Source organism: Kluyveromyces marxianus, chromosome 3, assembly GCF_001417885.1.
Source record: "Kluyveromyces marxianus DMKU3-1042 DNA, complete genome, chromosome 3".
NCBI lineage: Eukaryota > Fungi > Ascomycota > Saccharomycetes > Saccharomycetales > Saccharomycetaceae > Kluyveromyces > Kluyveromyces marxianus.
This window is the reverse complement of record NC_036027.1, coordinates 12,156-26,358: the sequence shown is the minus strand read 5'-3', so window position 1 is coordinate 26,358 and position 14,203 is coordinate 12,156. Positions and strand designations below refer to the sequence as shown.

The following is a 14,203-nucleotide window of genomic DNA, read 5'->3' as shown; positions in this document are numbered from 1 at the left end:
TCGCCATTACAATTTATGCAGGCAAATATTTCTCAGAATGAAAAATAGAGAAAAGGAATCGAAAATTCTGTAAGATGCCTTCGAAGAGATTTCTCGATATGCAAGGCGTGCATCAGGGTGATCCAAAGGAACTCGAGAGAGAGGGGCGAAAGGCAATTTCATGCATTACTTCTCCATTGACTTCTAGTTGAGCGGATAAGTTCGGAAATGTAAGTCACTGTTGGACTGGATATTCCTCAGTATCGGTAGTAGGGACCTTAGAAGGGGCGTTAGTAGAAATAATGTCGTTGGATGCCATTTTGACTTGAAGCTGTTGGATTAATTAATTGGTAATTGATTTGTTGGATTCACTAGATAAGTAAGTATTTACTGTTGTTCTCCTTGGTTTCTTCTGACTTGACTTATAATTGGATAGTAAGTAAGTTGTCAATTCGAAAGTGGGAATTGGATGAAGAAACCTTCTACTTATATACTTTTGTTGGACTGGATATTCCTCAGTATCGGTAGTAGGGACCTTAGAAGGGACGTTAGTAGAAATAATGTCGTTGGATGCCATTTTGACTTGAAGCTGTTGGATTAATTAATTGGTAATTGAATTGTTGGATTCACTAGATAAGTAAGTATTTACTGTTGTTCTCCTTGGTTTCTTCTGACTTGACTTATAATTGGATAGTAAGTAAGTTGTCAATTCGAAAGTGGGAATTGGATGAAGAAACCTTCTACTTATATACTTTTTGGAATCAATTCAATTATCAAATGCTTTAGCCTTGATCCTAGTATATCTAGGCTTTAGCCTTAGCTTTTATAGTTGGTATAATATCTGGCGCCCTAGACAACGTCGTAGGACGTCCAGGATCAACACACCCCCTACTAGGAGAAAGCTATTGTATCCAGTCCTCTGTGAGAAGTTTGAATAGCTTCACGGATAGGGGTTTGGTTAAAACGTCAGCATTGTTTTCTTTTGTGGGGATATATTCGAGTGTAAGTCCGAGATCATCGCACTCATCTCTTATCCTCATTGCCCTACTACCAATGTGTTTCTTGAGGCATGCTGAGTCATCCGTGCCGTTTATTATTGCCATTGATGGTTGACTGTCTGTTTTAACCTTTACTGTTGCTTTTACGTCTTGTAACTTGTTTACTAGGTGTTCTAACCCACGTAGTATTGGCAGGCTTTCACTGATTGCGTATATCTCGGCTTCTGTGGACGAGATACAAGTTAACTTGATTTTTCTTGATTTTGCTGCTATGGGCTTGTTGTTTCTCAGGTAAAGAGTTCCTGATTGTGATTTAAAATCTTGGTTCCCTGCAAATGCTGCATCTGATACAGCGGTAACGTTGTTTTCCTTGGGACCAGAATAATGCCAAACTAGTTTCTTATCTCTTGTATCCCACAAGTATTGGCATAATTGTGCAGCCCTGTCTAGGACCTTGGCGCTGGGATACAGTTGATGTTGTGCTAAGATGTTCACGTAGTACAAGATGTCAAACCGGAACTTATGTCCTACGTAGGACGCTAGTCCTACAATTCTTTGCAGGTGTTTAACTTTGCTTTTATACTCCTTTTCGTTTAATGTCAGTTCCTTTCCGGAGAGAATGTATTCACCAGGCTCCCCTGGAACCTTCTTGATTTTGATGTTTGGGAGTAGGGGTACTCCCAGTTGTGGCAGTTTGTCCTCTAGAGACTTCTGCATTCCGAACTTCATGTATTCTTTTTTCTTATACTCTAATTCTATGCCCAAAATGTCATACTCGTTTACTCCATCTTCTGGCCTGTGTGAACCATCATTTACAATCTTTGTATCAAATCTCTTAGATAGCTTTGATATGAATTTCTTGATATATTTGACGTCGTTTCCTACAACCAGCATGTCATCGACAAAAAGACATATGATAAGTTTCAGCGGTTCTTTGTCTCTAAAAACGCACTTCCACATTCTATCTTCAATCAGGTCACATTTCTTAATTAGGAACGATCTGATTAGTTCGTACCAATTTGCTCCACTCTGTTTTAGCCCATAGAGTGATTTATTTAGTCTTAGTACCTTGTTCTTGGCATTCATGTGTGGTGGTGCTCTAATGTACAATTCTTCCTTAAGGTCAGCGTAGAGGTAAGCTGATGAGATGTCAAGTTGGAATGCGGTCAGGTTGTAGTCTAGTGTCAGTGCTAAGACTGTCATGAGAGCTAGGTTGTCCACTGTATTTGCCTTTAATTCCGTGTCATACGTGTCTGCGGCTTGTTGGTCTCCTCTAGCGACTAGTCTGCACTTCTTGGAATTATCTCTTTTAGTGGTGAAAATGAACATTGAGTTTAGGATCTTCTTCTTAGGGAGAGTTGAGGCATCTATTAATTCTTCGTTCCAAGTGTTCATTTTGGTTAGCTGTGCTATTTCCTTCTGGTATGCCTTTTGGAAAGCATCCTTCTCTTCTTCGTTTCTGTTCCGAGATATTGCCTGCGAGTAGTTTAGGGACATATTGAGTGGTATTACATTCACTGGTTTTAGGACCGCGTTAACATAGTTCACACGTTGTATTTTTCTTCCTTTCTGAGGTGACTCGTCAGATGATCCGTCTGAATCTGAGTCTGACTCGTAGTCACCCCCGGAATCGCAACTATCTTGGTTAGATTCACGATAGCGGGCACGTGATCTCGGTCTTTTCTGTGTTAACATGAATGGATCCTCTTCGATCGATCTGAACACCTCTTCTAAAGTTGGTCCATTGTTATTTTCTGTATTATTTCCACCCCCGTACAAAGAGTCTAAATCTGCTTCAGCAGTTCTTGAGTCTTTGTGCTTGTTTCCATTGAAAATAGGTATGGACTTGAGTCTGTTGTCGACTGACTCCTCGCCGGACTCTTCGCATGACTCTTCGCCTGACTCTTCGCCTGACTGGTCCGAGTTATCATTTGGAGGGTTAGAGTTTTCGATAGTTTCTGATGGTAGGACATTATCTTGTTCAATGTTCGTTGTTTCTGGTACCGCGGTATCGGGTTCCGGAACAGATTCATGGTTTAGTGCCAGTAGATCTGTATCTTCTGGGATGTAATTATTTATGTTAGATTCTCCAAATAAGTCGTCAAGGTCTGTCCCATATAAAGGTGGGGGAGAGTCCTCGACAGGAGATGGTGGTTCCATTGGTGGAACGCGTCTAATCGGGGCTGGTGTTGGTACTATCTGTTCCTCACCCCCGGAATATGGAGGGGACATGGGGTCTCCATCATCATTGAATGATTGGTCCGATGAGTCTGAATCGTTTTCTGATTCGTCTGTGGGGAACAGTTCGTCCTCGCTACTGGACGACTCGGGTGGTACGGAATCACCCCCGTAATGCAGACCAAAGCTATCATTATTGTATTGGTCTGTCTCGATGTTTGAGGCGGTTGTGTTCGGGAAATAGTCCGCTGTGTGGTGAATGGGTTGCTCCATATCCGTATAATTTGGTTCAAAGTTCGACTCTATATCGTCTTGAGATTCTGCGTCGTTATTTTCCATACGGTCGATCATGTACTGCACCTCATCTTCTGAGATTGTTGCACCTGGTGGGTAGTTCAGGACCCGATAGTTTCGAGTGTCGATAGGTATTTTCTTCTTCTTTCCTACGACTATGATGTACCCGTATGATCTAGTGGATGGATGGAGAGCATAGCCTAGGACTCCCCGAGCTTGTAGTTTCGATTTTGGGTTGGGTAAGTGGACAATCACGGGTTGTCCGAAGGGAAGAATGTCTCTGAATGACAGTCCCGACATCCCCGCCCTGTTTCTCGGGGACGTTCCTATACTTCTATTTAGGAGTGAATTTCTCATTACTGTAGAGTATACGACGGCATGATACCACAATCTAGGGCGTAGGTTAGCTTGTCGCAAGAACGTTCTACAGTCATTCAAGAGTGTATAGTGCTGTCTTTCTATGGCTCCATTGGCTTTTGAATCAGCAACGGTCGTTTCTCTCGAAACAATTCCTCTTTCCCTTAGGAATTTCTGTACCTTAGTGTTCAGGTATTCCGATCCTTTGTCCATCTGGATGGTTTTCACTCTCGTGTTGAACTGTGTATAAATCAGCATGACGACTTCCTTGAATGTCGGGGCTACTTCTTCTGCTGTTTTATGTAGTAACGGGAAGGTCCATATGTATTTTGTGACCTCGTCTATGAATGCAATGAAGTACCTTGGAGTAGTACGGGTTCTCTGTACTCTTACTGGTCCAAAAACGTCGGTATGTAAGTATTCGAAAGGAAGATATTCCTTCGTATAATCTTTTCTAGCGTTCACGTAATGGTTGTTACGTTTGGCTTTTCCTTCCATACAGTATTGGCATTGGAATGAGCTTACTCCTGTCCAGTCTACATCGTCTTCTTTCACACCTTGAATTAAGCCTTTTCTGAATGATTCTCGGATGTAATTGATATTCATATGTCCAAACATGTTGTGGATGCTTGTCAGAGAGAACTTGTCTGGCGCAGATCTTACCGATCTGGGTGTGATTGCATAGACTGATTGAGTCTGGTTTGGTAGTTCTATAGCATTTTTGCGAGATAACCACCTTAGGCCCGCGAACTTGTGCGTCGGAGCGATGGTTTTCCCGTTCTTGGATAGCAGGCAGTTTCTTCTTAGATCTAGATATGCCTGTGATTTTGTTAGATCTTCTACACTGATGATATTGGTGTGTGTTGATGGTGCATATATGGCGGGTAGGGAAATTCGTTTGCCCTTAAACTTGAGTTCTAAGTTACCCTCACCTTTCACGGCGACTTCGTTTTGTTGAACGTCGACAAGAATTTGATTAGATTCAGATGTAAAATTGTGAATTAACCTTTTGTCATATATCACAGAGACTGTTGCTCCTCCATCAAGCATAAAGTCTCTCTGGGGATCGACGGGGGAATTATTCTTCCTGGACCTCTGTGTCAGGCCTAAGGTCCCCCTCTACGGTTTTTGATCCAATGTGATGTACGGTTTTTCTATTTGGACGTCTGTCGACCTGCTTCCTTTCGGAATTGGTGTAAAACCGTTGATTATCGTATTGATTTGAGCTTTTCATTCTTGGCTCAGTTGTTAGGAGGATGTTTATGAAGTTATTGAAACTCTGATCGTTTGATTTGGTGAAGTTGATGTCAACTTTCTCGTATCGTTCTGGTAGAGCCTTTAGTGCTCTGGAAATGACGATCTTTTCTGCCATTGGGAATTTTGCGTTTACCGTTCTCTGGTGGATTTTCCTTAATCTCTTGGCGAAGTTGGGAATAGACTCTCTGTAGTCTAGTGTTAGTCCAGCTAGGGCTAACACGATTGCCTCAGGGTCTTCTTCCGCCTTTATTCTTCTAATTCCTTCCTTGAAGCAGTCAATTAGTGCTTCACCTTCGTCGTAACTCGACTTTAACCACTTTGGGTATTTTTCTTCAGGCACACATGCTATATGGATTTCTTCTATGTACCTCTTCTCTGCAGGTTCTGGGGTTTCTGGGGTTTTGTTATCCTCTGTTGGAATGAGGTGGCCCAAGTTTTGCTCGAGCATTGCCTGGCACATTTCTCTTACCCAGCTGTCGTAATAGTGAGGTGAGTTTACCTTTGACAGAGTGAATGTTTTTCTGGGATTGTGCAATTGGCCGAAAGTACATTCGGTCGTTGTTTGGCTTTGCAACCCTGGTTTTGGTTCCAATTGGTACGGGAAGTAGTAAGCAGGGTTGTATTGGGAGCTGTCCCCAGATGGACCCGTTGTTTGATAATGTCCTCCAGTTTTATCTGGGTTCGTGTTAGCTCCTGGGATGGGCATATTCATGTTGGCCCACGGAGGAGTGTAAGGACCAGGCCCATAATTAGCGTATGGAGATGAATAAAACTGTGGCGGTGGCTGTGTATGGTAGTACCAGCTTTGTTGGGCGTAATTTGGAACGGGAGAACCGTCCACAGGCTCTTTGTGTAGGGTGTCCTGTGGAGTTCCGGTTTTTGTTGAATCCTTTGAAAAATTTTCATGATGACCTTCGTGGGATCCGGACGCTTCGTCGTCGGCATTGGCCTTATGCTCGACATCGATGCTACCTGATTCCTCTGGACTTGCCTGATTGTCTGAGGGGACAATAGGTGTCTTAGCGGCGCTACCATGTTGGACTGGATATTCCTCAGTATCGGTAGTAGGGACCTTAGAAGGGACGTTAGTAGAAATAATGTCGTTGGATGCCATTTTGACTTGAAGCTGTTGGATTAATTAATTGGTAATTGAATTGTTGGATTCACTAGATAAGTAAGTATTTACTGTTGTTCTCCTTGGTTTCTTCTGACTTGACTTATAATTGGATAGTAAGTAAGTTGTCAATTCGAAAGTGGGAATTGGATGAAGAAACCTTCTACTTATATACTTTTTGGAATCAATTCAATTATCAAATGCTTTAGCCTTGATCCTAGTATATCTAGGCTTTAGCCTTAGCTTTTATAGTTGGTATAATATCTGGCGCCCTAGACAACGTCGTAGGACGTCCAGGATCAACAACTTTTTGGAACCAATTCAATTATCAAATGCTTTAGCCTTGATCCTAGTATATCTAGGCTTTAGCCTTAGCTTTTATAGTTGGTATAATATCTGGCGCCCTAGACAACGTCGTAGGACGTCCAGGATCAATAAGAAGGGAACCCCCTTAGGATGGGGGTGGGGTATTCGCAGACTACTTGAGAGAATGAAAAATAAAAAATCAGAAGCAAAAAAGTGAGACAGTAACTAGTTATGGGGAGAAGGGCCTAGGTTCGTTCCGTGTAAAGTGATGATGAAGAAAATGAAAATGATAGGAGAGAGGAGGCACGTGATAAACATTGGTGTCCGGGTAAGAGGGAAGGTGACAGTGAGGTTGTGAGATGAAGTTTGGGGTGGGTGGTGGTGGGTAGAGGTTAGCAGGAAAAGAGGTTTGGGGTGGTTGTGTATTGTGCGGGTAACGGAGGACTAATTAGATGGGGGAAGGAATAGAGGGAAGAGAAAGACAAAAGAGAAGTGGGTATGTTCGCACCGTGTGAAGTGACGAGGAATGAAAAAATTGAAAAACGAAAATCAAGTTGGAGGAGGGGGAGGAAAGAGTGGAAGGGAAAGACAGTAAGTAAGGTTGGGTTAGGGAGAGACAAACATCCGGGTAACAGAAGAAACATAGGTTGACGAAGTGGATGTGAGATGAAGTTTGATGGCAAGAGGAGCAAGATTGGTCAAGGTAGTCAAAGTGTATGAAAAGTGAAGTGCGGGTAACATGGGAAACTGTGGGCACGATGGGTCAGGTGGACAGATGAGGGACACATAAGGGACACATAAGGGACAAAGGAAGACCAAGGAGGATACGCAGAAACAGTTGCACAAAGAGGAAGCTGGGAAAAGAAACGTGTATCAAACATGCTTACCGTAATAGGAAATGGGATACAAGAAATACAGGAAGCTGGAATGGCAGGTGGAAAAAAACAAAGGAGAATGCACGAAGAATGTAACGTCGCACGAACAAAAAGAAACAAACATGAAAAACGAGGTTGCCGAAATAGGAAATAGTGAGAAAAGTGAGATATAATATAGGGCGGGTAACACAACAAAGAGGGAGGGTAACGACGACAAATGTGGAGGATGGACCAAATGTAGCGGGGAGGGTAACACGAACTTAGAGAAGAAAAGTTCTAAATTGGGGCGGGTAACTGTTGGACTGGATATTCCTCAGTATCGGTAGTAGGGACCTTAGAAGGGACGTTAGTAGAAATAATGTCGTTGGATGCCATTTTGACTTGAAGCTGTTGGATTAATTAATTGGTAATTGAATTGTTGGATTCACTAGATAAGTAAGTATTTACTGTTGTTCTCCTTGGTTTCTTCTGACTTGACTTATAATTGGATAGTAAGTAAGTTGTCAATTCGAAAGTGGGAATTGGATGAAGAAACCTTCTACTTATATACTTTTTGGAATCAATTCAATTATCAAATGCTTTAGCCTTGATCCTAGTATATCTAGGCTTTAGCCTTAGCTTTTATAGTTGGTATAATATCTGGCGCCCTAGACAACGTCGTAGGACGTCCAGGATCAACACACCCCCTACTAGGAGAAAGCTATTGTATCCAGTCCTCTGTGAGAAGTTTGAATAGCTTCACGGATAGGGGTTTGGTTAAAACGTCAGCATTGTTTTCTTTTGTGGGGATATATTCGAGTGTAAGTCCGAGATCATCGCACTCATCTCTTATCCTCATTGCCCTACTACCAATGTGTTTCTTGAGGCATGCTGAGTCATCCGTGCCGTTTATTATTGCCATTGATGGTTGACTGTCTGTTTTAACCTTTACTGTTGCTTTTACGTCTTGTAACTTGTTTACTAGGTGTTCTAACCCACGTAGTATTGGCAGGCTTTCACTGATTGCGTATATCTCGGCTTCTGTGGACGAGATACAAGTTAACTTGATTTTTCTTGATTTTGCTGCTATGGGCTTGTTGTTTCTCAGGTAAAGAGTTCCTGATTGTGATTTAAAATCTTGGTTCCCTGCAAATGCTGCATCTGATACAGCGGTAACGTTGTTTTCCTTGGGACCAGAATAATGCCAAACTAGTTTCTTATCTCTTGTATCCCACAAGTATTGGCATAATTGTGCAGCCCTGTCTAGGACCTTGGCGCTGGGATACAGTTGATGTTGTGCTAAGATGTTCACGTAGTACAAGATGTCAAACCGGAACTTATGTCCTACGTAGGACGCTAGTCCTACAATTCTTTGCAGGTGTTTAACTTTGCTTTTATACTCCTTTTCGTTTAATGTCAGTTCCTTTCCGGAGAGAATGTATTCACCAGGCTCCCCTGGAACCTTCTTGATTTTGATGTTTGGGAGTAGGGGTACTCCCAGTTGTGGCAGTTTGTCCTCTAGAGACTTCTGCATTCCGAACTTCATGTATTCTTTTTTCTTATACTCTAATTCTATGCCCAAAATGTCATACTCGTTTACTCCATCTTCTGGCCTGTGTGAACCATCATTTACAATCTTTGTATCAAATCCCTTAGATAGCTTTGATATGAATTTCTTGATATATTTGACGTCGTTTCCTACAACCAGCATGTCATCGACAAAAAGACATATGATAAGTTTCAGCGGTTCTTTGTCTCTAAAAACGCACTTCCACATTCTATCTTCAATCAGGTCACATTTCTTAATTAGGAACGATCTGATTAGTTCGTACCAATTTGCTCCACTCTGTTTTAGCCCATAGAGTGATTTATTTAGTCTTAGTACCTTGTTCTTGGCATTCATGTGTGGTGGTGCTCTAATGTACAATTCTTCCTTAAGGTCAGCGTAGAGGTAAGCTGATGAGATGTCAAGTTGGAATGCGGTCAGGTTGTAGTCTAGTGTCAGTGCTAAGACTGTCATGAGAGCTAGGTTGTCCACTGTATTTGCCTTTAATTCCGTGTCATACGTGTCTGCGGCTTGTTGGTCTCCTCTAGCGACTAGTCTGCACTTCTTGGAATTATCTCTTTTAGTGGTGAAAATGAACATTGAGTTTAGGATCTTCTTCTTAGGGAGAGTTGAGGCATCTATTAATTCTTCGTTCCAAGTGTTCATTTTGGTTAGCTGTGCTATTTCCTTCTGGTATGCCTTTTGGAAAGCATCCTTCTCTTCTTCGTTTCTGTTCCGAGATATTGCCTGCGAGTAGTTTAGGGACATATTGAGTGGTATTACATTCACTGGTTTTAGGACCGCGTTAACATAGTTCACACGTTGTATTTTTCTTCCTTTCTGAGGTGACTCGTCAGATGATCCGTCTGAATCTGAGTCTGACTCGTAGTCACCCCCGGAATCGCAACTATCTTGGTTAGATTCACGATAGCGGGCACGTGATCTCGGTCTTTTCTGTGTTAACATGAATGGATCCTCTTCGATCGATCTGAACACCTCTTCTAAAGTTGGTCCATTGTTATTTTCTGTATTATTTCCACCCCCGTACAAAGAGTCTAAATCTGCTTCAGCAGTTCTTGAGTCTTTGTGCTTGTTTCCATTGAAAATAGGTATGGACTTGAGTCTGTTGTCGACTGACTCCTCGCCGGACTCTTCGCATGACTCTTCGCCTGACTCTTCGCCTGACTGGTCCGAGTTATCATTTGGAGGGTTAGAGTTTTCGATAGTTTCTGATGGTAGGACATTATCTTGTTCAATGTTCGTTGTTTCTGGTACCGCGGTATCGGGTTCCGGAACAGATTCATGGTTTAGTGCCAGTAGATCTGTATCTTCTGGGATGTAATTATTTATGTTAGATTCTCCAAATAAGTCGTCAAGGTCTGTCCCATATAAAGGTGGGGGAGAGTCCTCGACAGGAGATGGTGGTTCCATTGGTGGAACGCGTCTAATCGGGGCTGGTGTTGGTACTATCTGTTCCTCACCCCCGGAATATGGAGGGGACATGGGGTCTCCATCATCATTGAATGATTGGTCCGATGAGTCTGAATCGTTTTCTGATTCGTCTGTGGGGAACAGTTCGTCCTCGCTACTGGACGACTCGGGTGGTACGGAATCACCCCCGTAATGCAGACCAAAGCTATCATTATTGTATTGGTCTGTCTCGATGTTTGAGGCGGTTGTGTTCGGGAAATAGTCCGCTGTGTGGTGAATGGGTTGCTCCATATCCGTATAATTTGGTTCAAAGTTCGACTCTATATCGTCTTGAGATTCTGCGTCGTTATTTTCCATACGGTCGATCATGTACTGCACCTCATCTTCTGAGATTGTTGCACCTGGTGGGTAGTTCAGGACCCGATAGTTTCGAGTGTCGATAGGTATTTTCTTCTTCTTTCCTACGACTATGATGTACCCGTATGATCTAGTGGATGGATGGAGAGCATAGCCTAGGACTCCCCGAGCTTGTAGTTTCGATTTTGGGTTGGGTAAGTGGACAATCACGGGTTGTCCGAAGGGAAGAATGTCTCTGAATGACAGTCCCGACATCCCCGCCCTGTTTCTCGGGGACGTTCCTATACTTCTATTTAGGAGTGAATTTCTCATTACTGTAGAGTATACGACGGCATGATACCACAATCTAGGGCGTAGGTTAGCTTGTCGCAAGAACGTTCTACAGTCATTCAAGAGTGTATAGTGCTGTCTTTCTATGGCTCCATTGGCTTTTGAATCAGCAACGGTCGTTTCTCTCGAAACAATTCCTCTTTCCCTTAGGAATTTCTGTACCTTAGTGTTCAGGTATTCCGATCCTTTGTCCATCTGGATGGTTTTCACTCTCGTGTTGAACTGTGTATAAATCAGCATGACGACTTCCTTGAATGTCGGGGCTACTTCTTCTGCTGTTTTATGTAGTAACGGGAAGGTCCATATGTATTTTGTGACCTCGTCTATGAATGCAATGAAGTACCTTGGAGTAGTACGGGTTCTCTGTACTCTTACTGGTCCAAAAACGTCGGTATGTAAGTATTCGAAAGGAAGATATTCCTTCGTATAATCTTTTCTAGCGTTCACGTAATGGTTGTTACGTTTGGCTTTTCCTTCCATACAGTATTGGCATTGGAATGAGCTTACTCCTGTCCAGTCTACATCGTCTTCTTTCACACCTTGAATTAAGCCTTTTCTGAATGATTCTCGGATGTAATTGATATTCATATGTCCAAACATGTTGTGGATGCTTGTCAGAGAGAACTTGTCTGGCGCAGATCTTACCGATCTGGGTGTGATTGCATAGACTGATTGAGTCTGGTTTGGTAGTTCTATAGCATTTTTGCGAGATAACCACCTTAGGCCCGCGAACTTGTGCGTCGGAGCGATGGTTTTCCCGTTCTTGGATAGCAGGCAGTTTCTTCTTAGATCTAGATATGCCTGTGATTTTGTTAGATCTTCTACACTGATGATATTGGTGTGTGTTGATGGTGCATATATGGCGGGTAGGGAAATTCGTTTGCCCTTAAACTTGAGTTCTAAGTTACCCTCACCTTTCACGGCGACTTCGTTTTGTTGAACGTCGACAAGAATTTGATTAGATTCAGATGTAAAATTGTGAATTAACCTTTTGTCATATATCACAGAGACTGTTGCTCCTCCATCAAGCATAAAGTCTCTCTGGGGATCGACGGGGGAATTATTCTTCCTGGACCTCTGTGTCAGGCCTAAGGTCCCCCTCTACGGTTTTTGATCCAATGTGATGTACGGTTTTTCTATTTGGACGTCTGTCGACCTGCTTCCTTTCGGAATTGGTGTAAAACCGTTGATTATCGTATTGATTTGAGCTTTTCATTCTTGGCTCAGTTGTTAGGAGGATGTTTATGAAGTTATTGAAACTCTGATCGTTTGATTTGGTGAAGTTGATGTCAACTTTCTCGTATCGTTCTGGTAGAGCCTTTAGTGCTCTGGAAATGACGATCTTTTCTGCCATTGGGAATTTTGCGTTTACCGTTCTCTGGTGGATTTTCCTTAATCTCTTGGCGAAGTTGGGAATAGACTCTCTGTAGTCTAGTGTTAGTCCAGCTAGGGCTAACACGATTGCCTCAGGGTCTTCTTCCGCCTTTATTCTTCTAATTCCTTCCTTGAAGCAGTCAATTAGTGCTTCACCTTCGTCGTAACTCGACTTTAACCACTTTGGGTATTTTTCTTCAGGCACACATGCTATATGGATTTCTTCTATGTACCTCTTCTCTGCAGGTTCTGGGGTTTCTGGGGTTTTGTTATCCTCTGTTGGAATGAGGTGGCCCAAGTTTTGCTCGAGCATTGCCTGGCACATTTCTCTTACCCAGCTGTCGTAATAGTGAGGTGAGTTTACCTTTGACAGAGTGAATGTTTTTCTGGGATTGTGCAATTGGCCGAAAGTACATTCGGTCGTTGTTTGGCTTTGCAACCCTGGTTTTGGTTCCAATTGGTACGGGAAGTAGTAAGCAGGGTTGTATTGGGAGCTGTCCCCAGATGGACCCGTTGTTTGATAATGTCCTCCAGTTTTATCTGGGTTCGTGTTAGCTCCTGGGATGGGCATATTCATGTTGGCCCACGGAGGAGTGTAAGGACCAGGCCCATAATTAGCGTATGGAGATGAATAAAACTGTGGCGGTGGCTGTGTATGGTAGTACCAGCTTTGTTGGGCGTAATTTGGAACGGGAGAACCGTCCACAGGCTCTTTGTGTAGGGTGTCCTGTGGAGTTCCGGTTTTTGTTGAATCCTTTGAAAAATTTTCATGATGACCTTCGTGGGATCCGGACGCTTCGTCGTCGGCATTGGCCTTATGCTCGACATCGATGCTACCTGATTCCTCTGGACTTGCCTGATTGTCTGAGGGGACAATAGGTGTCTTAGCGGCGCTACCATGTTGGACTGGATATTCCTCAGTATCGGTAGTAGGGACCTTAGAAGGGACGTTAGTAGAAATAATGTCGTTGGATGCCATTTTGACTTGAAGCTGTTGGATTAATTAATTGGTAATTGAATTGTTGGATTCACTAGATAAGTAAGTATTTACTGTTGTTCTCCTTGGTTTCTTCTGACTTGACTTATAATTGGATAGTAAGTAAGTTGTCAATTCGAAAGTGGGAATTGGATGAAGAAACCTTCTACTTATATACTTTTTGGAATCAATTCAATTATCAAATGCTTTAGCCTTGATCCTAGTATATCTAGGCTTTAGCCTTAGCTTTTATAGTTGGTATAATATCTGGCGCCCTAGACAACGTCGTAGGACGTCCAGGATCAACAACTTTTTGGAACCAATTCAATTATCAAATGCTTTAGCCTTGATCCTAGTATATCTAGGCTTTAGCCTTAGCTTTTATAGTTGGTATAATATCTGGCGCCCTAGACAACGTCGTAGGACGTCCAGGATCAATAAGAAGGGAACCCCCTTAGGATGGGGGTGGGGTATTCGCAGACTACTTGAGAGAATGAAAAATAAAAAATCAGAAGCAAAAAAGTGAGACAGTAACTAGTTATGGGGAGAAGGGCCTAGGTTCGTTCCGTGTAAAGTGATGATGAAGAAAATGAAAATGATAGGAGAGAGGAGGCACGTGATAAACATTGGTGTCCGGGTAAGAGGGAAGGTGACAGTGAGGTTGTGAGATGAAGTTTGGGGTGGGTGGTGGTGGGTAGAGGTTAGCAGGAAAAGAGGTTTGGGGTGGTTGTGTATTGTGCGGGTAACGGAGGACTAATTAGATGGGGGAAGGAATAGAGGGAAGAGAAAGACAAAAGAGAAGTGGGTATGTTCGCACCGTGTGAAGTGACGAGGAATGAAAAAATTGAAAAA

General features: G+C 42.8%; 4 protein-coding genes across 4 annotated transcripts; all 4 read right to left on the bottom strand.

The window, feature by feature from the left end:
* Positions 1 to 881: 881 nt before the first annotated feature.
* On the bottom strand, positions 882 to 4,856 carry TY2B-GR1 (transposon Ty2-F/Ty2-GR2 Gag-Pol polyprotein; the record flags this gene model as incomplete). The annotated part of the gene is made up of 1 exon (XM_022818495.1): positions 882 to 4,856. The coding sequence occupies one exon, from the start codon at positions 4,854 to 4,856 to the stop codon at positions 882 to 884; it is 3,975 nt and encodes a 1,324-aa protein (XP_022675156.1).
* A 28-nt stretch (positions 4,857 to 4,884) lies between these two features.
* Positions 4,885 to 6,177, bottom strand: KLMA_30007 (transposon Ty1-NL1 Gag polyprotein; the record flags this gene model as incomplete). Its single annotated transcript, XM_022818494.1, has 1 exon — positions 4,885 to 6,177. The coding sequence occupies one exon, from the start codon at positions 6,175 to 6,177 to the stop codon at positions 4,885 to 4,887; it is 1,293 nt and encodes a 430-aa protein (XP_022675155.1).
* A 1,881-nt stretch (positions 6,178 to 8,058) lies between these two features.
* TY2B-GR2 (transposon Ty2-F/Ty2-GR2 Gag-Pol polyprotein) lies at positions 8,059 to 12,033 on the bottom strand (the record flags this gene model as incomplete). The annotated part of the gene is made up of 1 exon (XM_022818493.1): positions 8,059 to 12,033. One exon carries the CDS (start codon positions 12,031 to 12,033, stop codon positions 8,059 to 8,061), a length of 3,975 nt encoding a protein of 1,324 aa, XP_022675154.1.
* Positions 12,034 to 12,061: 28 nt separating this feature from the next.
* KLMA_30005 (transposon Ty1-NL1 Gag polyprotein) lies at positions 12,062 to 13,354 on the bottom strand (the record flags this gene model as incomplete). The annotated part of the gene is made up of 1 exon (XM_022818492.1): positions 12,062 to 13,354. One exon carries the CDS (start codon positions 13,352 to 13,354, stop codon positions 12,062 to 12,064), a length of 1,293 nt encoding a protein of 430 aa, XP_022675153.1.
* Positions 13,355 to 14,203: the final 849 nt, after the last annotated feature.